Below are 22,407 nucleotides of genomic sequence, written 5' to 3' on the forward strand. Positions count from 1 at the left end.
AGGAAGGTGGGCAGAAAGCTCTGCAAGGCTGTTCTCTGATTCTGATGTCTACGTGCCTGCCATAATATAAACACTTGCATGCTCTTGTGCTCTGGAGCTCTCCTTGGTTAAAAAAAAAAAAAAAGACACTTAGAACGGAGTTGGCTTAGAGGAAGATAAGTGTAGAGAAACACAGTTCTCACCTTGAAGAGCCATTTTCTCAGCCGGGTGGTGGCGGCGGCGGCGGCGGCGGCGAGGCACAGGATCTCTGTGAGTTCGAGGCCAGCTTGGTCTACAGAGTGAGTTCCAGGACAGCCAGAGCTGTTACACAAAGAAACCCTATCTCAGAAAAACAAAACAAAAAAGAACCATTTTTTCTGCCAGGACTGGATTTGTGGGGGAAGGGTCTTCCCCCTTTGACTGCCCCTCTTTAAATTGAAAAGGAAACCACAGGCATCTTTCACAGATATCATTTTTTTTTTTTTTTTTTTTTTTTTGTGGTTTTGGTTATTTGAGACAGGGTTTCTCTGTGTAGTTTTGGTGCCTGTCCTGGTATCTTTAGGTGAATCATTTTGCCTCAGAACACAGACTGTCTATCACAGGTTAACTCCATGCCATAGACAAGACAGAGGGCACATGTACGCACCACACATGTCATGGTGCGCGTGGTGGGTGTGTGGGTGCAGGTGTGCCTGCACACGCATGTGCGCTTGAGAGCACACCTCCAACCAACTGGCCTCGAGGGCTAAGAAGCAAACGTGTCTCCCTCTCTCTGTCTGTCCTTGTTCCCTTTGGGCTGGTATTCTTGGGGCAGTTCCTCTGCCAGAAAGAAGGGCAAAGGATAGGGTCAGGAGACAGAAACCCCTTTAGAGTTTCCAGATGTGTGTGTACATGTGCTCTTACGTGTATGTGTGCAATGGGAGCAGGGGAGAGGTGTGTGCAAGCCAATCATGCAAGTCACAGAGGCAAAAGGGTGGCAGGAGAGATGTGGGAAGAGCCATGTAAATGTTACGGGGTGGGCGCATTCCTGTGGCTCCAGCACTGGGGACAACAACTTGACTATCTGGCCAAGTTCGCGCCAAGAGGGGTGCTCGTGGGATGGAGCAGGGCCAGAGCTAAAAATACAATGGTATTTCTGTGCCCAGCAAGAGCATTAGTGTCTGTGGGGTTTGTGTGGTGGGAAGCGGGGCTTTGAGGAGGGAGGAAGGGTGGCCAGCCTGAGGGAGGGGCTTAAGTCAAGGCTGGCCTGCAACAGAAAAGATTCCAGACAATTAAGGCAGGCCTAACCCCAGAGGCTGGGGCCCAGGTCTGGGTCCTGCACCCCTGGAGCAGCAGGGGGCGGGGCAACCCCCTCCCCAAGGAACAGGTAAGGAACCTAGAAGATATGGCTCAGGGTGGGGGGATGGGAGGGATGTGTAATTCACAAAGCATTGGTTACAGAAGCTAGGATGCTTTCCACACTGACCTTCATAGGTGTTTCGCAATCCTGGGGCCACCCAGGAAGGAATTAGCAGAGCTGGAACAGGCCCCAACTCCCCAACCCCCCCCCCCTCCTACCAGCAGGTTCACTGGAGGTGGCCCCAGAGGGCAGGACATGGCAGGCTTCCAGGCTGGGAGGGAAAGTTTCTGCTCAGTAGATCTACCCAGCAGTACAAAGACCTCGCTGAAAGAGCAGGGAGCTCACAAATGCAAACTTCAGAGGAATGCGAAGGCCTCCACCGCTCTGGGAGTCTACACTTTGGAGGAGAGGTGCAGAAGCCTGCCAGGGTCCAACTGTGCCCTTGAAATGGCGTGAGGGTAAGAAGTGAAGGGAGAAAGACACTGCCTACTCACGGAGCAGTCACTACCCTGGGCAGTCATTGTAGACATCATTCCCAAGACACAGGAGCAGAGTCCCGGGCCTCCTCACACTGCCTGCCAGTGTCTAAGCAACGAGAGCCCCTCCTAAAGGGAAGCAAGCACACCAGCCGAGGAGGAGGAGGGGGTGAAAACCCAAGGGGTGATTCCCAGGTAGCTTCCTGGATCCGTAAGGAGTCAAAAGAGAGGGGAGTGAGAGCCATAGAACTCAGAGAAAGCCCTGTTATAGTCACTGTAGCCGTACCCAGAACAGCGCCAAAGCAATCCTTTTCTAACATTTACTACTTGCCTATACGCTCAGCTAAATGTTTGGCATATATCTGATTTCATCTTCAGCGCAACCCTGTGAGTCAAGTGTTCTTGTTTCCCTTTTGCAAATGAAACAGGCTCACACGGGTGACATAAGTTGCCCAAGATTGCACAATCGGCATGTGGCTAAGTCTGGATTCCAGCCCAGATCCGCCAGACCCCAGACCCCAGGCAGAACCGTGAGGAACTAATACTTCTGCAATCTCCCTAGTGATAGGGTTAGATCTCTGCATAGAATGTATGGGTTTCCTTGTTGCTGTGACAGATTCCCACAAATCTAGCACACCCGTTTATGTGTATTGCACTTAAGGTCAGATCTGATGCATGGGTCTCTCTGGGATAAGATGGGTAAGCAGGGCTGCCTTTTTTTAGTTCATTTTTCTGCTTTTTTTTTTTTTTTTTTGCATTTTTCTGCTTCTGTAAGCTGCCAAATTCCTTGGCTTATAGCCTATCTCTTTAGCTATGAAACCATCATAGTCATATCTCTCTGAGACGCTGTACCACAGTTCTGTCTGAACACACTCTAACCCATGCAGTCAGATGGAGACCATCTGAATAATTCAAAGAGATCACTCCCATAGAAAAGTGCTTAACCTTAACTGAATCTGCAAAGTCCCTTTTGCCATGGTACATAACACTTCTCGGGTACCAGAAGGTGTGTACATAATCAGGGAGCCATTAGTGTGTGAGTGGGCGTGTTTGTGTGTGTGTGTGTGTGTGTGTGTGTGCACGTGCATGTGCATGTGTTTTCATGTTTATATGCATGAGTGAGGGAAAGAGTGCATCCAGGCGTGTACATGTGCGTGTAAAGGCCAGAAGTCAACACCAAGTTGTTGTGTGACTTTCTGGGGGAAGCTGTGAACAAATGCCTCGTCAGGCTGGACAGGACACTGACAAAAAACCAAAGAAACAACCCCATCCATTGATAAGTATCCTTACTTCTTAACTAGATGAAGAAATAAGTTATTTCAAAATTCGCATTAGAAGCAGACACAAAGCGAAAGCTCAACAGAGAGTTAGCTCCTCAAGGGGCCCCAAAGGCTGGCGCCTCCTGCAGTAGAAATTCCAGGGTGCAGACAGCATGGACTGGAGAAGCGGAGACACCCAGCAAAGCCTCAGGTGGAGGGCAAGTCGGAGTACCCAGGGCTCTGGCATTCTCTTTTCCTGATTTGCTTGGAAAAGGCAGGTTGGAAAGTGGGTGGGTTGCCAGCAGCGACCTACAGCCCAAGCAGCTGGAGGAGAGTCCCCAAAGCCAAGGATGCTGAGATCCTTCTTAACGTGCGGGATGGGAAGAAATCACAGGACTCATCCACTGCCTCGAAACCCTCCTAGACACGGGCTGAAGCAAAGCACCCGAGACGACCCAACATAGGACACTGGCGATGGGCAAACCAGTAGACTGAGGCTGGCCTCCAGCTCTGCTGCCAGCTCTGCACTGTCCCTGTGAAAGTCACTGTAAACATGGCCCCTCGGGTGACACAGCTAGAGAGAGAATGAGAAGTAATATGTATTAGTGCTAGCCATAGTTAGGATGTTCTTGAGGCTCATGGGTTGGGAGCCTGATCTCCAGGGATGGAGGTTTTGTAGGTGGGGCCTAGCAATAGGCCTTTGGGTCAATTGGGAGTGTGCCCTAGAACCAGCCTGGTCTACAGGGCAAGTTCCAGGACAGCCAAGGGTACACAGAGAAACCCTGTGAAAGAAAGAAAGAAAGAAAGAAAGAAAGAAAGAAAGAAAGAAAGAAAGAAAGAAAGAAAGAAAGAAAGGAGAAAGAGAAAGAAAGGGAGAAAGAAAGGGAGAAAGAAAGGGAGAAAGAAAGGGAGAAAGAAAGGGAGAAAGAAAGGGAGAAAGAAAGGGAGAGAAAGAGAGAAAGAAAGAAAAGAGAAATAGAGAAGGAAGGAAAGAAAGAGAAAGAAAGAAAGAAAGAAAGAAAGAAAGAAAGAAAGAAAGAAAGAAAGAAAGAAAGAAAGAAAGAAAGAAAGAAGGAAGGAAGGAAAGAGAGAAAGAAGGAAAGAAAGAAAGAAAGAAAGAAAGAAAGAAAGAAAGAAAGAAAGAAAGAAAGAAAGAAAGAAAGAAGGAAAGAAAAAAAAAGGTTGACGGATTTCTTGAAGGACCTTGGTGAGATTATTACACCAGTGGATCCTGGCCCTATCTGGCTTCTCTCAACTTTCTGCCAGCCATGCCATCCTTCCCTGCCTCCTGTGCTCCAGTCATCCAATGCAGGGCCCACACCAGAGTCCATTCTATACTGTTTGGACCTGCTGAGGGAAGTTCCTGAGATCCTGAACATAGCAGAAACTTACAAAGCTCAGAAAGTTACACATTTCCCAAGACCTCTCCCCACGCTCCCACGGGCTCTTGTGGAAGGAAGGAGACTTCGGCATGGAACTGCCTGCAAGTTACGAAGGCCACCCCAGTTCCACGGCTTCCAGAGAGCCAGCCATGCGGCGCTGCCTTTCAGTCACCCCCAATCCTGTAAGTAACCCCAGTAAACTCACTGGTTCACCAAGCTCCACTCACAGAGGATGTTTCTTTGGTCTGTTGCTGGTGCCTGGACAAGTCACACAGCAGGATCCCAAACTGTGTGCCAAGGAAAAAATGTTCTGGTTGGGTTTTTGTCAACTTGACACAAGCTAGGGTTACCTGGAAGAAGAACCTCGGTGAGGGAAAAAAAATGCCCCTAGAGGGAGGAAAGGGGAGGGGAGAGTGTTGTAATTATGTTATAATCTCAAAGAAAGAAAGGAAGGAAGGAGGGAGGGAGGGAAGGAAGGAGGGAAGGAGGGAAGGAGGGCAGGCGGGCAGGCGGGCAGGCGGGCAGGTGGGCAGGCGGGCAGGCTGACTCCATTACATATAGGCAAGCCTGTAGAGCATTTTGTTGATGAATGATTTGGGCGGTGCCACTGCTGGGGCAGGTGGTCCTGAGTGACGTAACAAAGCAGGCTGAGCGGCCGCTGGAAGCAAGCCAGTCAGCCAGCCAGCGACGAGCTCCATGGTCTTTGTTTCAGTTCCTGCCCTGACTTCCCTTTGTGGTGATATTGTGTTCCCCAAAATATTGTGCACCCTAATAAACTTTTCTGGGGTCAGAGAATGGAACAGCCACTAGATACAGAGGCTAGAAAATGGTGGCACTCACACCTTTAATCCTAGCATTCCAGAGGCAGAAATCCCTCTGGATCTCTGTTCAAGGCCACATTGGAAACAGCCAGGCATGGTGACACACGCCTTTAATCCCAGAAAGTGAGCCTTTAATCCCAGGGTGTGATGGCAGAAAGCAGAAAGGTATAAGGCGTGAAGACCAGAAACTAGAAGCATTTGGCTGGTTAAGCTTTCAGGCTTTGAGCAGCACAGTTCAGCTGAGATTCATTCCGAATGAGGACACAGAGGTTTCCAGTCTGAGGAAACAGGATCAGCTGAGAAACTGGCAAGGTGAGGTAGCTGTGGCTTGTTCTGCTTCTCTGATCTCCCAGCATTCACCCCAACACCTGGCTCTGGGTTTGTTTTTTATTAATAAGACCCTTTAAGATTCTGCTACATCCCTTCATGGTGGGCTAGAAGCTATCAGCTGAAACTAACCCTTTCCTCCCTGAGTTGCTTCTGGCCATGGTCTTTTATCACAGCCATAGAAACCTAATCAAGCAAAAAATAAAAATAAGGGAGCTGGAGAGCTGGCTCTTCCAGAGGAACCGGGTTTGATTCCCAGCACCAACGTAGTGGCTCATGACCACCTGTAACTCCATTTTCAGAGGACCCAACACCTTCTTCTGGCCTCCTCAGGCGCCGAGGCAAAACACTCATGCACACTAATACAATCTAAAAAGAAAAGTTAAAAAGAAACCGAGGACAAACAAGTGCTCTGTCCTGTTGATAGAAAACTGACAAATGCAGCGTTTGCTCGATCTTCAGTAAGAAGGCACACAACCAAGCGAGAGTCACATCACATGCTGTGTGCAGGGGGAGATGCTGTGTGCAGGGGAAGATGCTGTGTGCAGGGGGAGATGCTATGTGCAGGGGGAGATGCTGTGTGCAGGGGGAGATGCTGTGTGCAGGGGAGATGCTGAGCGGTACATGCTCACAGCCAGCTCTCCAGGCTCCCTGCTAACCAAGCTCCCAATGGTGGCCCTGCCCTCAGAGAGGGATGCTGCTGGAGGACCAGGGATTCGCTGGGAACAGAAAAGTCACCACAAACAAGAGAGCCATAGGGCCAAAGGAACAGAGCCCAGCAAGTTGTCCAGAAGAGTCTAAGGAATGCAAAACACCCAATGCTGTGCAGGAACTTGGATTGGACTCTGCTGTGGGAGCCCGTTCTCGGGTTCCTCGTGGCTTTACCCAGCAGGTCCGAATAGAGGATGATCAGGACCATGGGCCTGAGTGCAGGTGTCTGAGATGGTCTGCACTTGGCTGTGCTGGGGGAGGAGGTCTTTTGCTCCACCCCTTGGCGTCTCTATAAAAAACCCTGGGCCAGAGCTAGTCGGGGCCCGTTGGAATAGGTTCCAGGCCCTCTCGAGGCTATCCTTTATTTTCTATCTGTTTATCTCTGCGATATTCTCCGCAATAAATCCTTCTATCTAATATTGCCTGCTGCTTGCACTCAAGAAAACTCTGGGGAACTGTGGGGGTGGTGGGTAAACGCCCCACACTCTGCAACACAAAGTCATCAGTTGGGTGGGAAAGTGGGTGAAATCTGATCAAAATCTATAGCCTAGTTAATAGCACTGTGGCAGTGTTATGGCATTTTTATCAATACACCACAGTTGTGTTAACTTTAGGAAGAATGCTCTGCTATCATTGCAGGTTCTCTGTACTCCTGAAATTATTGCAAAACCAAAGTTTAGTGAGAGAGAAAAGGAGGCGGGAGGGGAGGGGACCACGGGATTATATAAAGCACCCGATGTGGGGAACTCGGGTGACAGGCATCAGCGGAGGCCACCAGCTCAGGGGCCCCTATGTCATAAGATAGAGTTCAGACTTGAGTGTCTCAAGGCAATGACTCCATGACAATAATATACAAGTCCCAGATAGACATCCATGACAGCTCCTTTCCTTCGAGTTCATCCTGGCCGCATTTCACCTTCCCAGATCTGCCTAAACTCACACTCTAAGGTTCACACTCTTACACACACACGGGACCTCAGACACAGCTGAAGAGCACAAGGCACTTATAGGGCTAGAATATCTAGTCAAATGGCCCCTGAGGCACAAAGACAGTGTCAGCAACACAATAGTTCTCTTGCCCTTTGGTAGAACCTTCTCCAAGCAGATCCCACTGAGCTGGGTGGGAGTGGGAGGGCCCTTCTGCTGTTCCCAGCATGCCCCATCTCTCCGGTTTGTGGCTTCAGGTTACTCAAGGTCGGTGAAGTGATGTGTGTGTTCCCACATCCCTGCTGCCCTTCACTCCACTAATTCTTCCTTCACTATTTTGCATTCCAGTTGGGTGGTAGACTCCTTTCAAGCAGGATGTAGACCCTGCCTGTGCCTGTAACCCCACAGGGCCTGGCACTCAGTGTACATGTGAGGTAGATACGCAGGGAACAGGAATCAACACGCTCGGAATGGAGATGCTCAGGAGACCGAACGAGCTCTTCAAAGAGTAAAAATGTTCCTCTTGCCAAAAGTCCGTGACTCCAAGGCTCGAGGCCTAGCCACCACACCTTAGCCTGAGAGTCAGGATCACAGTTAAGTTTAGGCCTGGAAAGATGGCTCCGTAGTTAAGAGCACTCGCTGCTCTTCTAGAAGACCTAAGTTCAGATTCCAGCACCCATGTCAAGCCGCTCACAAGCTCCTGTGTCTCGGGCTCCAGAGAATCCAGTGCCCTGTTCTGGTCCAGGAGCCCTCACACACGTGGCAGACACACCTTTGCATGGATCAAGTTGAAAGGCTCTTTTGTGAGCATGTCACCAGTTTACAGAGCCCTTCCACATCCAAGGGCTCATTTGGTTCTCGGTGACTACACAGGAATAGCAGCCCACTTTATGGATAAGGAAATGGAGTCTCAGAAAAGCAAAGCAATTTGCCTAGGTTGTCATAGCAACCTGGTGAACGCCCTGGCGTTCGGACCTGTGACAGCTACTATTTTCCTTCTTGTCTTCCTTCCTATGAAAGAAAGAACACACACACACACACACACACACACACACACACACACACACACACACACCCAGAGCCTCTTCTGCTGAATCCAGAAGTACCCTGAAGAGAAGCTATATTGCCATTGCCTACCACTGAGCCAAGGGCAGGCCCACCAGGTTCCCACCCACCTACCCACCTTGCATGGTGCAGGAAGGGCAGTGATCTCTATGCTGCAGTGGAAGGACAGGCTCAGGAGGGACAGACAAAGGACAAAACCAATGGGCAAACTCACATGAGAATCGGTTTGTTTGCAGGTTACCTCAGGGTAGCACAATCCCAGGTCACCACCCCCAGCCCCGTCACTCACCCTCTACAATCAAAGGACGGAAACAGAGAGCCAGGCACATCCCCGTAAGCCCAGATATTCCAGAGGCCGAGCTGGACCAGTGTGAGCAACATAGTGAGACCTCCTTTCAATCAATCAATCAATGAAAAATAAAAGGCACCAAGCCTTGCCAATAACAACACATCTGCTCACCCCAGGAGATAGTCTTTTAGCCTGAGGCTCTGGGGTTGGGCCACCTGAGTTCATTGGAATCTAGGCTGCTGTTTCCTCGAAAGTTCATAAACCTCTGTGACATGTTTTCTTTGCTTATAGGCAATGACAAGGCCTCAACCTCAAAGAACATTTCCGTATTAAATGGGCTCCTTGATATCAGTGAGAATCACACCTGAAGTAAGAGACACCCAGAAGCTGCCAATGACGGAGCTGGGGACCAAGGTTGGAAACATTTGTTTGTTGTGTAAATGCACAAGGCACAACTTCACAGCCCAGACTGAACCTTTTAAGAGGCTAGTGGATAATTCAAAAGAAACAAGTAACTGGGCACGAAGGTTCGTGCTTGCAAATCTAATATTTATAAGACTGAGGCAGGGGGATGGCTGCGGGTACTGGAACTAGCCTGGGCTACGTACTAAGTTCCAGGTCAGCATGGGCTAAAGAGAAAGAACCTGTCCCCCCAAATTAGTCAAGAGCCGGTCATGGTGGCGCACTCCTTTAATCCCAGCATTTGGGAGGCAGAAGCAGGCAGATCTCCATCACTTTGAGGCCAGCTAGTCTACATAGTGGGTTCCAGAAGAGCCAAGACTATGCACTGAGACCCTGTTTAAAAAAAAAAAGTTAAAATAAATAAAACAGAAATCGCTAGGCCAGGCGGTGGTGGTGCACGCCTTTAATCCCAGCACTTGGGAGGCAGAGCCAGGCGGATCTCCGTGACTTCGAGGCCAGCCTGGGCTACCAAGTGAGTTCCAGGAAAGGCGCAAAGCTACACAGGAAAACCCTGTCTCGAAAAACGGAAAGAAAAAAAAATCGCTACAGGAGTGTGCTTTGAGAGCGGACAAGAACAACCTGTGATGGCTGAAGAGGCCGGGAACGTATCGGCTCAGCTAGCCTCAGAGAGGGCTGAGCTGAAATGCCGAAGGACCAGGAACTGGGGTTGGGGAAGGGAGTGAGGAACCCAGACATGGGAATGCATGTCATGTCCTGAAAGGGCAAGAAGAGTTGTAGGCACTCATGTAGAAGGGAGCGAGAAGAGAAGAGCCTCTCTGTCCATCTCAGACCCAGGACATCGGGTTCTTGTGCATTCACTATTTACGACACCACAACGCTGTGCCCGACCTGGTCAAAGCACATAAGTCACAGGGAGAACGGCCAAGTCATCCCACGTTTATGGAGTTGAGTTTTTAGCTAAAAGAGTTGAGTAGATAATATACACATTCGAAGACATCTCTTCGTTCTATAAGAAGGGAGCCATGCTACAGAAAAATCACTCCGAGGTAGTAAGGGACTGGGAAGTCTTCAAACAGGACAAATGAGCAAAAAAAAAACCGTGAAACAAGCCTTAGGCACAACAAATAGACGGTATTAAACACTGGTTCTTCATACTCCCCCCACCTTCTAAGGAGGATATCCTGAGATAAACAGTTTGTCTTGCTGAGGGAGAGGGAGGAGCAGAGAGAGACACAAACTGGAATGCCCAGCAAGAGCTAAACTGCTCGGCGTGGACGTGTGCAGAGGACAGTCTCAGGTGATGAGGTTCAGGAGGTGACAGAGGCTGGGCATGGGGCGGGAGACAAGGATGTCTGCCATGAAATGGGATTGTTGAACCAAGAGATATTTAAAAGGGATTTTTGTAATTAAAGTTTTGTGGTGTGTGTGTGTGTGTGTGTGTGTGTGTGTGTGTGTGTGTGTGTGTGTGTCTACACATGGTCACACATGTTTGGGGTGAGGTGCATGTATGGAGGTGCATCTGGAGGCCAGATGTTGATGTCCATTGTCTTCAATCATTCTCCACATTTTATATTGAGGTAGAGTTTCATGTTTGAACCCAGAGCTCAGGAAACCGGCTAGTCTAATGAACCGACCTCCTCTGAGGATCCCTTGTCCCTGCCACCCATATATTTCTTTGTTTGGTTGGTGAGGGTTTGGACATTTGGGGAGGTTGGTTGGTTGGTTGAGAGGGCGAGTCTCACTGTGTGGCCTTGACTGCCCAGGAACTCACTTTGTAGACAAGGGAGGCTTTGAACTACCTACCTCTGCCTCCCAAGTGCTGGGACTGAAGGTGTGCTCTACCACCGCTCTCCTCCACACACTAAGATGACAGATGGGCCCAAGAAGCTTCTCACAGGGTGCTGGGGACCCGAACTCTGGTCCTCGGCAGTCGCATGACAAGTGCTCTCTCCTGCGGAGCCACCCCCCCTCCCCCGCCCCTAACCACTGCGCTTCCATCAGCACGCAAAATGATGGATGAGTTTCACGGTGACACTTTCTTACATCCCTGTCCTTACACTTCGTTCCCATTGGCTGTGCCCACTTCCTTCCTCAGTCTTTTCTCCCATCTTGCTGCACACTGTGAAACAGTTCCCAGACTTGCATGCCATCCTTGCACAGGGGCCATGCTGACCGTCTCCTGTATCGGTCCAGTTTTTAGCATCTGTGCAGCTGATAGGAAGGACTGAAGGGAATATTTAGAGTGTTTGCATCTGTAACGCTCTCACCCACCCTACCCGTGTGACCCCTGGTATGGGAGGTGACAAGAGCAAAGGAGGAACCAATGCTGAGTCAGAATCACAAAGCCTGAGGTCTTGCCTTCACCTCTAACACTTGACCCTGTTTGGACTTGGCTCCTGTGATAGTTCAGTCTTGTGTCTCAACTTGACAGGGTCTGGAATCACTAAGAGCTGCAGGGCAGGCCTGTTGACCACGTAGCAGCCCTGATAAAGGAGATCCAAGGGCAAAACTTTGCTGTTTGCCTCATCGCCTTCACATCCCATTGGCAAGTTCATCGACTGTTGCCGCTGCCGCTGCCGCTGCCTTCCCCCACTGATGCCAGCTTCATCAAGTTTCCAATGGGGACTGAAGACCAGTCACTCTCCAAGAATCCTCCAGCCTCCGGCACACCAGTCTGGGGCTGCCAGGACCTCAGCTGCATGGACTGAACAGCTACAGGTTTCCCGCTTCTCTGGTGTGAAGAAAGCCGCTGTTAGGTTGACTACCCAAATCACGTCGGGTAAACCAATCTAATCAATCCCCCTTTAATATATACTCAAACCATAGCTTCTATCCCTCTCAAGAACCCTGACTACTACAGTTCTTCCCCGGGTAGTCCTGAGATGCTCACTGGCAACAACAGGAGAGATATCAGGAAACCAAACCCCTCTTCGCTCAGCAGGTGAGAGACCAGGGAAAAAGGAGGAGAGGCGGAGGCGAGGTGAGCTTGGGTGCTGAAAGAAAGACAGGAGGACTAAAAAAAGAGACGATTCATTTTGCATGTAGGATCCCACAGAGACTTGCACTCTGGTCCCAATGTTTATTTTAATAGCGGTGTCCATTTCCTTCTGCTACTGTAATAAATTATGACAAATGCAGTGGCTTAAAATAACGCATTTAATTATTTTACCATTCCAGAGGCCAGAGGTCTAACGTAAGTGGGCAGTTCTTGCTGAGAGTTGTAGGAGAGATCTCGTCTCCTCACCTGGTCCGGCTTCTAGAGACGTCCCATGGTCCTTGGCACATGGCCACACATCATCCCAATCTGGGCTTGTCCTCACATCTCCTTCTCTAATGTGGGGATTTATCAAGGCAACTCCATGTAGTGAAAAAGGAGGTTTGTTTTGGGGTAACTTACAGCCAGTAGAGGGGTCGGTTACAGGATCCGGGAGAAGTGAGGTGCAGTCCAGCTGGGTTCTCCAGAACTCTGACTCGGTCTGCAATCCAGCATCCAGGATCACCAGGAACCAAGAGGCCCAGCACATCAGGATCTCGGGTCTTAAGGGCTCCCATCTTGGCACTGCCCCAGGGGCAAGTCATAGGTAGGTGTGGCAGTTACCAGAAGCCTCAGTGGGGGTAGTACTTCCAGGTCAAAGCTGGAACAGCTACTTCTCTGGCTAGGAAACTCCTACTTCTCTGTCATAAGAACTCTGGTGGGATGGAGAGATGGCTCCCAGAACTGTCTGTGTGGGAATTTCAACTGTCCGTAACTTCAGTTCCAGGGAATCCAACACCCTCGTCTGAACTCCACGGGCACCAGGCATGCAAGTGGTGCATGGACACACATGTACCAAAACACTCATCGTTCGTAGGCATAAAGAAAATAAGGTAGAATACCTCTAAAGAGAGACCCCTTTGCAAACTTGGGAGTGGTGGCACACTACCGAAATTCCAGGACTCCATCAGGTGTGGTGGTGCACGCCTTTGATCCCAGCACTCGGGAGGCAGAAAGAAAAGGCTCTCTGTGAGTTGGAGGCCAGTCTGGTCCACACAGTGAGTTCTTGGGCAGCCAGGACTCCAGAACTACATAGAGAGACCTTGTCTCAAGAGAGAGAGATTCCAAATTCTAGTGCTCAAGAAGATGAGGCAGGAGGATCTAGAATTCAAGACCAGCCTGGGCTACTCAGTGAGATCCTGTCAAAAACCAAAAGCAAACAGCAAAACCCTCTTTGGGTTACAAAGTTCCGCCAAAATAATCCCCGTTTCAAGATCCTTTAACTTAATCCATCTACAGAGTCCCTTATGCTAGGCACAGTGGTACATCCACAAATTCCAGAAACTAGGACAGGAGACCTTTGACTGCCGCTGAACAAACACGACGGCCTGAGTGGACAGAGGCGTGAGCTAACGGAGGAGGATGGTGAGAACATGAGTCACACACACACACACACACACACACACACACACACACACACACATGCGCGTGCGCGTGCGCGCGAGCCGGGACACCTGCAGGCCAACGCCCAAGAGCGGCTCCTCTCCCCCCAAGCTTATGCCGAAGATGTTTACAGAGGACCGTGTACACAGAAGGCCAGCAAACGATGGGAATTCATCAAGGCAAATGTTCTCTTGAAATTTTTTATCTTAATTTTTATTTTGTATGTGTATGAGTGTTTTGTTTGCGTGTAGGTCTGGGCACCATGGGAATGCCTGATACCCACAAAGGGCAGATCCTCTGGAACTAGAGTCACAGATGGCTGTGAGCTGTCGTGTGGGTGCATCAAACCCAGATGCTCTGAAAGAGCAGCCAGTGCTCCTAACTACTGAGCGCCCCACCCCCAATCCAGGGTCCTTTGAGGGTGGTCACCACCAACATGTGTACCAATCCAGGAATATGGTGACAGCAGAAGATTCACCCCAGGAAATCCCTGAGGATGAGACCAGAGTGTTTGCAGAAGGCTCACATACCCGCCTTCAGAATAAAGGAAGCAGCTGGACCTTCTAGTAGTGAAAGCAACAAACATAAATGGACACTGGTACAGGAGGCTCCTGACAGGGAAAAGGATCTCGCCTGTGGCCGAGTGTGCTGGTGCCCACACTGGGTTGGGAGGGTCAGCAGTCCCCAAGACTTGACAAAGCTAAAGCCGACTTGGCTGTATGTGTTTAAATCTTACCACCAGGGGGAGTACAAGAGCCAACATGGACCCCTGGGTTGAGGGGGTTTTCCAGAAATAGCATCTCCTCAGGGAAGGCAGAAGTTTTCCCAGTCCCAACTCCATAAAAGCTGGAAGGCCTGGCTGCTACCATGTGATCTCTGACTCAAGGGCTTACCCACATTTTCCTCTTCCAGTTAAGGCAAACCACATTTTTTTCCATCCCTCCCTTTTCCTGGTTGCCTGTAGCGTTGAGCTCCTGTAACAAACACACTTTGGCCCAGAATGTCACTGCACCACAGGAGACCAGGGTCCAAAGACAGCTGACCTGTCCAAATAAACCGTAGAGGAGGGACCAAGACCAGAGGTGGATCTCCTCAGGTCCGGTGATCTCATATAAGGCTGCCACACTGTGTGGGCTTGGAATCTCAGGCAGGAGGGTTTCCAGTCCAAGACAAGACTGATTCTGTTTAAAAAAAAAAAAAAAAAAAAAAAAAAAGAATCTGTTTATATGTAATGGGGGTTCTTAAGCTGTTTCCATGGGCATAGTGATGACCGTCCTCAGTGAGTCACTGAATCAGCAAAGCACTGTTGGCATCCATTCCTCCTGGTAAGAGACTCAGTTAGCCTCTGCCTCTCCTTCCTTGTTCTCTGTCCTCCACCCAGCTCCCCGACTGCCGGTAGCTTCCCTGGCACAGACAGCTAGGTGATTTTGTTCCTGGGACTTCACACACAGCTCCCCTGTCCCACCTAACTGCTGATGCCCCTGGCCTCTGAAGTCTGCTTTCACCATGCCCCCTGCTTAGGGAGATCTCAGACCGACATAGGAACATCCTTGGAATTGCCTGTTAGGGTCTCTCATGCCACATATCCACGGAGAGAGGTGGCGTCGTGGCGTCACACTCAGGAAGATGAGATAAGACCTAAGAACGTTTAGAACAAATGAAGCCAGCCTTTAGAGATCTGGCTCCAGCTCAGACTCCCCCTCTGGCTCCCACCTTGTCTCCTCAGCAGATTTTTAGGTCCCGATGCCCCTCCTACCTTCCCATTTGTCCTAAACACTTCGATCTCCTAACAGATCTCTGTACTGCTCCCCCAGCTCATCCTTCATCTCCCTCCACTACTAGCCTTCACCTTACTTAACTTCGCTTCCTCAACCGCACCCAGATTTTCTGTCCAGTGCCCCAAAGTTTTAAAACAGGGACTGGAGGTACAAGCAATGGTCCTTAGCCTCACAGAGCTTGCAGCCTGCCCTCTCGCCCTGCCCATGCATGGACATGGCTCCACCTGGAAGCCCTAAGGTTCATCCACTTGCCCTCACTCTGAGGACAGAGTCCTCATAGGTTCTCTCCCTGAGACCATGGGAGCCCCAGCCCCAGCATGGCCAGGCTTCCCTGACTGCAGCTCTTTCTTTGGGATAGTTGGGATGGATACTCATCCTAAAACGGACAATCAAGGGTCTCTCCTCAGAGTTCTCGGAGACCCCTAAATTGAACACCCCACCCCTCCAGACTCCTGCCTCTCTCCATCCCCCAGCTCCTAAACTGCTTCAGAGAAGAAAGAGGATAGAATCAGCGGCTTTCAACTCATGCCCCCAGTGAAGTTCCTCTCTAAAGTGGACTGTAGGAAAAAAAAAAATCTTTGTAAGTGGATCGATTAATGAAACCAGTCCACTGATAAATAACGAAACGAGAGCTGCGCTATGCTGACAGAGGCTGGTTTTGCTACGTGAAAATTTGTCTTGTTTTGGTTTTTGTTTTTGGAGACAGGGTCTCTCTCATGTAGCCCAGATTGGCCTCCAACGCACTGCGTAACCCGGGTGAAATTTTAACTCACATTCTTTCTGCTTCTTGGTATTTTCTGATGTTTCTGTAATGAGTATGGTTTACTTTTGCAATAAAGAGCTCTAAGGGAACTTCCTGCAGGGGTGAGGGAGAGAATACTGCAAAGGATGTTAAGACGGACCTCCTCACCCAACCAGAAGAATTAAGAAAGAATGTAAAGAGCCACAGAGCCCCAAGCTGAAACACCAGCACTGGCATTGCTGAGGCGGGAGGATCCAGGGTTGAGGACAGCCTGAGCTACACAAGCAAATTCCAGGTCAGCAGGGCTACACCGCTAGACCCTACCTTAGAAATAATGAAATTGCCGGGCACGATGGCGCACGCCTATGAGTTTGAGGCCAGGCTGGTTTACACAGCGAGTTCCAAGCCAGACAGAGCTACATAGTAAGACTCTGTCTCAAAATAATAAGTTTAAATGTAAATAAAAGACAAAACACAACAGAATTTCCGCAGGTAAAGGAGGCAGGGGCAGCCGGCCACACACCACCTGCAGACTGCGAGGTGGGTCAGAGTAAGGGTGTGGCACCAGGTGCGCAGGAAAGCGAGGACTAAATACAGGATTTCAACTAGACTAAGTCAGCGAATGAAGAAATTTTTTGAGCAAAGAGAAATGCTCAGATGGGCACCTGAAGCATTCTAGCGGCCACAGAGCTCAAATAAGTCTTTCGGTCCGGAAAGGTTTACGAGGAGGTATAGGAGAGAAAGCAAGCCAGGCAAACGGGCGGGCAGACTTGCCGCGGGAATCTGAAAAGGTCCTTTAGAGCAGATGACCCTCCGGGGTCTTCCAAAGTAAACTCTGAGGCGCAGCGCCCGGAATGAACCGGAAAGGCGAGGCCTATACTTTACTCCCGGGCAAAAGTGGCCGGGTCTGGAGGTCTGGAAAGACCCCAAGACGGTGGGAAGGAGGACGATGAAAGGAAAGAGGGTCTCAGAAACGCGGCCCGGAAGAGCAGGGTGCAGGGCGGGCTCCGCACTGCAGGGGAGCCGAGTCCAAGAACCTGGGCCTGGGGAGTGGACGAGGCATGGGCGGGGCAGGTGGGCCGGGGGGCGGGGTCGGCATCCCTCGGCACATGCGCATCGCAGCTGGCCGGTCGCCGTAAGGAGTGGCACTTTTTAAAAGTGGAGCCGTAGGCCAGCCCCCAGCCTCAGCGTGTCTCAGTCCGCTGCCGTGTCTCTTCTGTCCCAGCCGTGCGTGCCTCTTGTCCCACGCAAGTCCAGTTTGCACCATGCCGGTCAAAGGGGGTAGCAAGTGCATCAAATACTTGCTCTTCGGATTTAACTTCATCTTCTGGGTGAGTGAGAGGCGACTGTCGCGCGCTCGTCTCCGAGGCCACCTGTTCACGAGCTCCGGACGACGTCCGGGGCCGTGGGTGGCCGGGTGGCCGGGAGCTCCGGGGAGCTGGTACTGGGCGCGCCAGACGGACTCGGGCCGAGAAGAGAAAGGCGCGGCGGCTGCCAGCTGGCCGCGGGCGGGACGGGCAGGTGGGCGGGAGAAGCGGGGTCCTGGTGGCCCGGGCTGTGCACTCCGCTCCTGGGTCCCTCTGCCGCCGAGGATTTGAGATGGGGTCTGTGTCCGCTGCCACCCGGAGCACCCCCCGATTGCTAGAGGGGAAGGTGGCAGGGAGGAGCGGAGCACTCCTTTTCGATTGACTCGAGGCCCTCCCTAGCCCGTAAGGCTCCTGGCGAGCAGGACAGTGAGTGTCTCCCGCCTCGGTGATCCCACAGTGGCAAAGGGGCTCCCACGAGGGGCTCCTGGCACCCTCACTCTGGAGAGGAAGCGGCTGGGGGAAGTCCTCTCTGCACCTGGAGGACGGACTTTCTGTGTTCACAGTCTGGGCTCTCGGTCCCCGTGAGAACGTCCATGCCTCCAAGCTACCTGAAAGACTAGATTGTCCTGATTCTTTTTCAAGAGCGATAACTATCTTGGCTGGAGAGAACTCTGGGAGAGTTAGGGAGAGGAGGGAGGGGAAGGTGCCTGTTGGCGCCTCTAGGTGGGAGAAGTCGGGTGTTTCTGCATTTCTCGGGTAATGAGGTCCTGCGGTCGAGAAGCCTCACCCTCCTAGAACTAGCCAGGCGGGGCCGCCAGGAATGGCCGTTCACCTGGAGAAGACGGGGGTGGGGATGGGAGGAACTCTAGTACACACTCCCTGCCTCTCGGCATTTGGAAGTCTGGGAAAAGCAACAATGTCCGCTTTCTAAGGGACAGCAGCAAGGAAGTACAAGTACGACCCTTGTGTCCTCCTTCTGAGAGGGCACCCCTCTTACACACCAATGGACATCGTTTGATCCCAGGCAAGTAGGAAAGGGTTTGGCCAGGCAACCCCTGTGCCACCCTCAAGAGTGATGACGGTAGAAACTAGTTATGTGCCACCAGAGACTTTCAACTTAAAAAAAAAAAAAAGTGCACTATTCCCTTGGAGCTGGCGGCTGGGATGCTTATCATCCTCCAGCCAATGTAACACTCTGCAGGGCTGCTTGGAAATGTTCTGCAGCCTACAGAGACTGCCCTGGGTTTCCAGGAGTCACCACACCCATACAACTTAAGAGGATGTCACAGGGGCTTTCCCTCCTGGTGTTTCCCCAGCTCTGAAGACAGGCAGGCCGGCTCTCAGGCTTGGCTTGCCCACTCATCTGCTGGAGTAGCACAAAACAAAGTCTAAAGACAGCCGGCCCCACCCAACCCCGCCCTGTCCTTTGGGGAGTTTTCCTCACCCTACCCTCGGGCAGTCTCTCCCCTGCCTGTCTGTTGGTTAGTCCTCAGCTGTCTGCCTAGTCGGGGTGAAAGTTTGGGGCTAGGGGGAGCCACACAGTGCCACAGCATGTCTGCATCCCCCATCTGCACCCATGGCGTATGAAAGGGGCCGAGGGGAGGTGCCCATGGCCACCCTGTGTCTACTCAGTCTGTTGCCTGCTGGTCTGCAATCTGTCCGGCTTGTCTCCTGACTGCCTCTCTATCCCTATCCAGAGCTCCCTGCCCCGGGCTAGACACTGCTGATTGACCGGTGCCTCCTGAAACAGAACAGTCTCCCTCTGGAAGGGTTAGGTTTTAGGGCTGGGAACGGCCTTAGAGATTATGCACCAACCGTAGGTGCCAGCCCCCCTGTTGACAGTGGGAAGCCAGAGTGGCAGGGGCAGTGTTGCCCAAGATTGCAAGCTGAGCTAGTACTACATCCCCTGACCCCTCGTTTTCTCTTTCCTCTTCTACCTCTCTTTCCATGGTGGGGTGTGTGGAGGGGCAGGTAATTTCCTAAGTTAATTATTGTTACCTGTCCTACCCTGGGGTCTAATAGGGACAAAGCCCCCTTCCTGTTACAGTCTCTGTGAAAGGGTTTACAGTCTGCAAAGGCCTCACCTAGCCCCATGATATCACCAAAGAAGCATATTTCCCCATTTTACCTATCGATGACCCGAAATCTAGTCCGTGAAAAGTTAAGTGACATTACCCAGGGTCAAGTAAGAGGACATTATCAAGTGAGGTACCCAACTGGGTTTGGCTATTGATTGGGTGGGAGTAGAAGCAGGTGAGATGAAGCTCCTCAAAACATCCTTTATGACAGGCTGTGATCTCAGGGGACTGCTGGGATTGTTATGATGTCACCACTTCACTCCCTTGAGGCCAGCGATTTATGAACTTGGCATTTGGAACCCGATATGGTCTGTGGAAAGCAGGGGCCACCTTTGTGTGCAGAGGATGCCGAAGGGATGAGGCAGGGGTCCAAAGAGAAGCCAGCCTCAGTTTCGTGGGACAGCGGAGGAGAAGGAGGACCAGGAAAAGGGGCCGTGCCTCTCTCCTAAGCCTGAGCGTGGTGTCCCCTGTGCGTTGCTCAGTGACAACTGAGCCTTCCCAGCCTGCCTTCCTGACACTGGGTGTCTCATGCCCACAACCACGCCAGCAATCAGTCTCTTTTTCCAATATCTTCGGAGCCAAACCTCCCGCCCCAGCCTATTTTGGTTATTCCTGAATTTCCCTCAGACCTCAAGTCTATCCCTTCCCTCCCTCTAAAAAAGAAAGAGTTGGGGAGGTGGGGAAGGGAGAGAGAGAGGATTGAGAAGGAAAACCTCTTTCTGGTGTCTAGATGGCAGATGATAGAGGTGTTTCAGGCTATAATGTGGTGACCAGCCTTGGGCCAGGCCAGGAATGTGCCTTTTCCATTAGTTTTTGTCTGTGTGTTTGGGGTCTTGCCCTGCCGCCAGGCTGGCCTTGGTCCTCTTGCCTCTGATCTTTCCCCATCCTACCCATCCGCCCAGATGCTGAGCCTGCGCAGTGAGGACTTCCTATCCTCCGTGGCCTAGGCAAAGGAGGGTCAGATGGGCTCTACTGAGAGTCGGCTCCTGCTTCCCCTCTGCCCGCCTCGACACTCTTCCTGCCCCTTCCCCATCCTAAAGAATGGAAGTGGCAGAGGGGCTGTCCTCTTCCTCCAGAGATGGCCTTGGTCATCTCTGGAGGTCGTGGCAGCTGCTTGAAACATAGGCAGAGAGCTGGACGGGGCCTCAGAGCCTGACGAGTGCAGCTTTGTCCCCAGATCACTTTGAAAGTACAGGGAGCTCACTTTTCTGATCCACACTAAAGTTTCCTCAGCGCAAAATCCATGAGCTGCTGCAAATGATCTCAAAGGTCTGTTCAAGTTCAGCCTGTAGAACAACACAAACATTCACACACACACACACACACACACACACACACACACGCACGCACACGCACACGCACCGCCGCCCCGCTACTGCATACACAGTCCTCCTACCTCACCCCTGCCACCCACCCCATACACCATCCTCCCCACCTCACCTTTGGCTGGGCGTCAGGAAATCTCTGATGGTACTGAGGATTGTTCCCTTGACCTTGACCTGGGTGTACAAACCCATTTCTTGAATCTCTTTGTTCCTTCCATCTTCCCTCACTCTAGGGGGGCGGTCTCCTTGTCTTCAGGTTCTGTTGTGAGTGCTCCACGGCCTTGGCCTTTCGTGGTCCTAGGCTGTAGTGGTCCCAGCGTGGACCCGGATTCAGCATCCCCATCCATCCCGAGTGCATGCTGGGCGTTCATCAGAGGTGGCGGCAGGTGCAGGTCAGCTTCCACCTGCAGCTATTGCACCTCGGGAGGAGACCCCTGGGTAAGTGTGGATGTTTAGACCACAGATTGGCACACACTCCCACGTGGCTCGGCCTTCCATCTTTCCTACATCTCCCTGCCATCTGATCCAGCCTCATTCTCCAAAGCAAAACACTGACTCCATTTTGTGTGTTGCCACACATCTGACTCAGGGAGGAGGGGACACCCACTCCTGAAAATAAAGGCGCAGAGCCTCTAGGGGGGCCTAAGGCATCCGGGCAGGCCACGCTGGGGTGCGTGGCTGTGCCGAGAGCCCCTCCCCACCCAGCTCGCGGCCTCCCCGAAGTTGTTGTTTGACTTGGATGTTGGACTGAACTGTTGCATAAAATGGCTTCCCACAGAGCGCCTGGGCTGGAGCGACACTGCCCTGCTTGTACTGGAGCTGGCAGGTTGGGGAGAGGGTGAGCTGAGGCCAAGTGTCTGCTGGGCGATGGAAAACAGGACCTGGCCCCTGCCTGGATCTTTGGTTTCTCCCCCACCCCAGCCATAGTTACCAACAACCAAGATCAGGAATCCGGATCTCTGGGTGGTGGTGAGAATTGGATTCATGTGCACACACTCACACTCGCTCTCACACACACCCACACTCCTCTCTCACAGACTCTGCCCCTGTTTTCAAAGTGCCGGTGGCAACATTCCAGAGCTTGCTATGGATCCAGAGAAGCCGTGGCTGCTGGCTGCCAGTTACTGGTTACTCCCCAAATCTGGACAGGCTTTGATCTGCAGCCTTATAGGAGTGGATCTGGGGTGGCTGGTCAGTGCTAACTCCCGAAATGAGCCTTGCCTGGCTTCTGCATTCCCAAATTGCCGTTCTCGGCCCTCCCTTTGGGAAGTGTGTTGGACATGAACCTTTAATCTTACACATAGGCCTGAGTATCCTGGGGTGGTTCTGTCTGTTTTTTTTTTTTTTTTTTTTTTTTTTGGTTCAATTCATTTTTTATAAGGAGACGTGGCCTCTGAGCTTGGTCTCCACACAGTTTGGGACCTAAAAAATACCTTGGATTTAGATTTACGGGGGGGGGGGGGGGGGGGGACACGACACATCTTTTCTTTGGTAGCACACAGAGGTAGATAGATGGCTTCTGCCTGGGTATTCCTGGCTTAGGGGACTGGGCAGGGGGCTCAGATCTCAGGGGTTTGGTGGCTTCTGCATCTCTGTTGCTGCCTTGTTTATTCTGGATAAACCCATGTGGCACTGAGAAAAGAAATGACCTTGTGACTTCTGAGTTCCTTCCTGTCCCCATTGGGTCAGAGGGATTCTTCTGTCTCTGGTGCTGGGAACTGAACCCGCAGCCTCATGCATGGGAGGCAAGCATTCTGCCCTT

General features: G+C 51.5%; 1 protein-coding gene, 1 long non-coding RNA gene and 1 pseudogene across 2 annotated transcripts in view; 2 read left to right on the plus strand and 1 right to left on the minus strand.

The window, feature by feature from the left end:
- Window positions 1-1,214: 1,214 nt before the first annotated feature.
- LOC119087667 lies at window positions 1,215-12,171 on the plus strand. The gene is made up of 3 exons (XR_005091177.1): window positions 1,215-1,345; window positions 8,867-8,989; window positions 11,430-12,171. It is a non-coding gene; the product is annotated as an uncharacterized LOC119087667 (long non-coding RNA).
- On the minus strand, window positions 11,114-11,214 carry LOC114708840 (annotated as a pseudogene).
- A 4,902-nt stretch (window positions 12,172-17,073) lies between the features above and the next one.
- The window catches only part of Cd9 (CD9 molecule), a 33,861-nt gene continuing 28,527 nt past the window's right edge, over window positions 17,074-22,407 (plus strand). The window contains exon 1 of the mRNA XM_028892317.2: window positions 17,074-17,266. Within this exon, the coding sequence (XP_028748150.1) occupies window positions 17,201-17,266 (66 nt within the window). The 5' untranslated portion in view covers window positions 17,074-17,200. The remainder of the gene's footprint in view (window positions 17,267-22,407) is intronic.

This window comes from Peromyscus leucopus, chromosome 3 (genome assembly GCF_004664715.2).
Source record: "Peromyscus leucopus breed LL Stock chromosome 3, UCI_PerLeu_2.1, whole genome shotgun sequence".
Taxonomy (NCBI): domain Eukaryota; kingdom Metazoa; phylum Chordata; class Mammalia; order Rodentia; family Cricetidae; genus Peromyscus; species Peromyscus leucopus.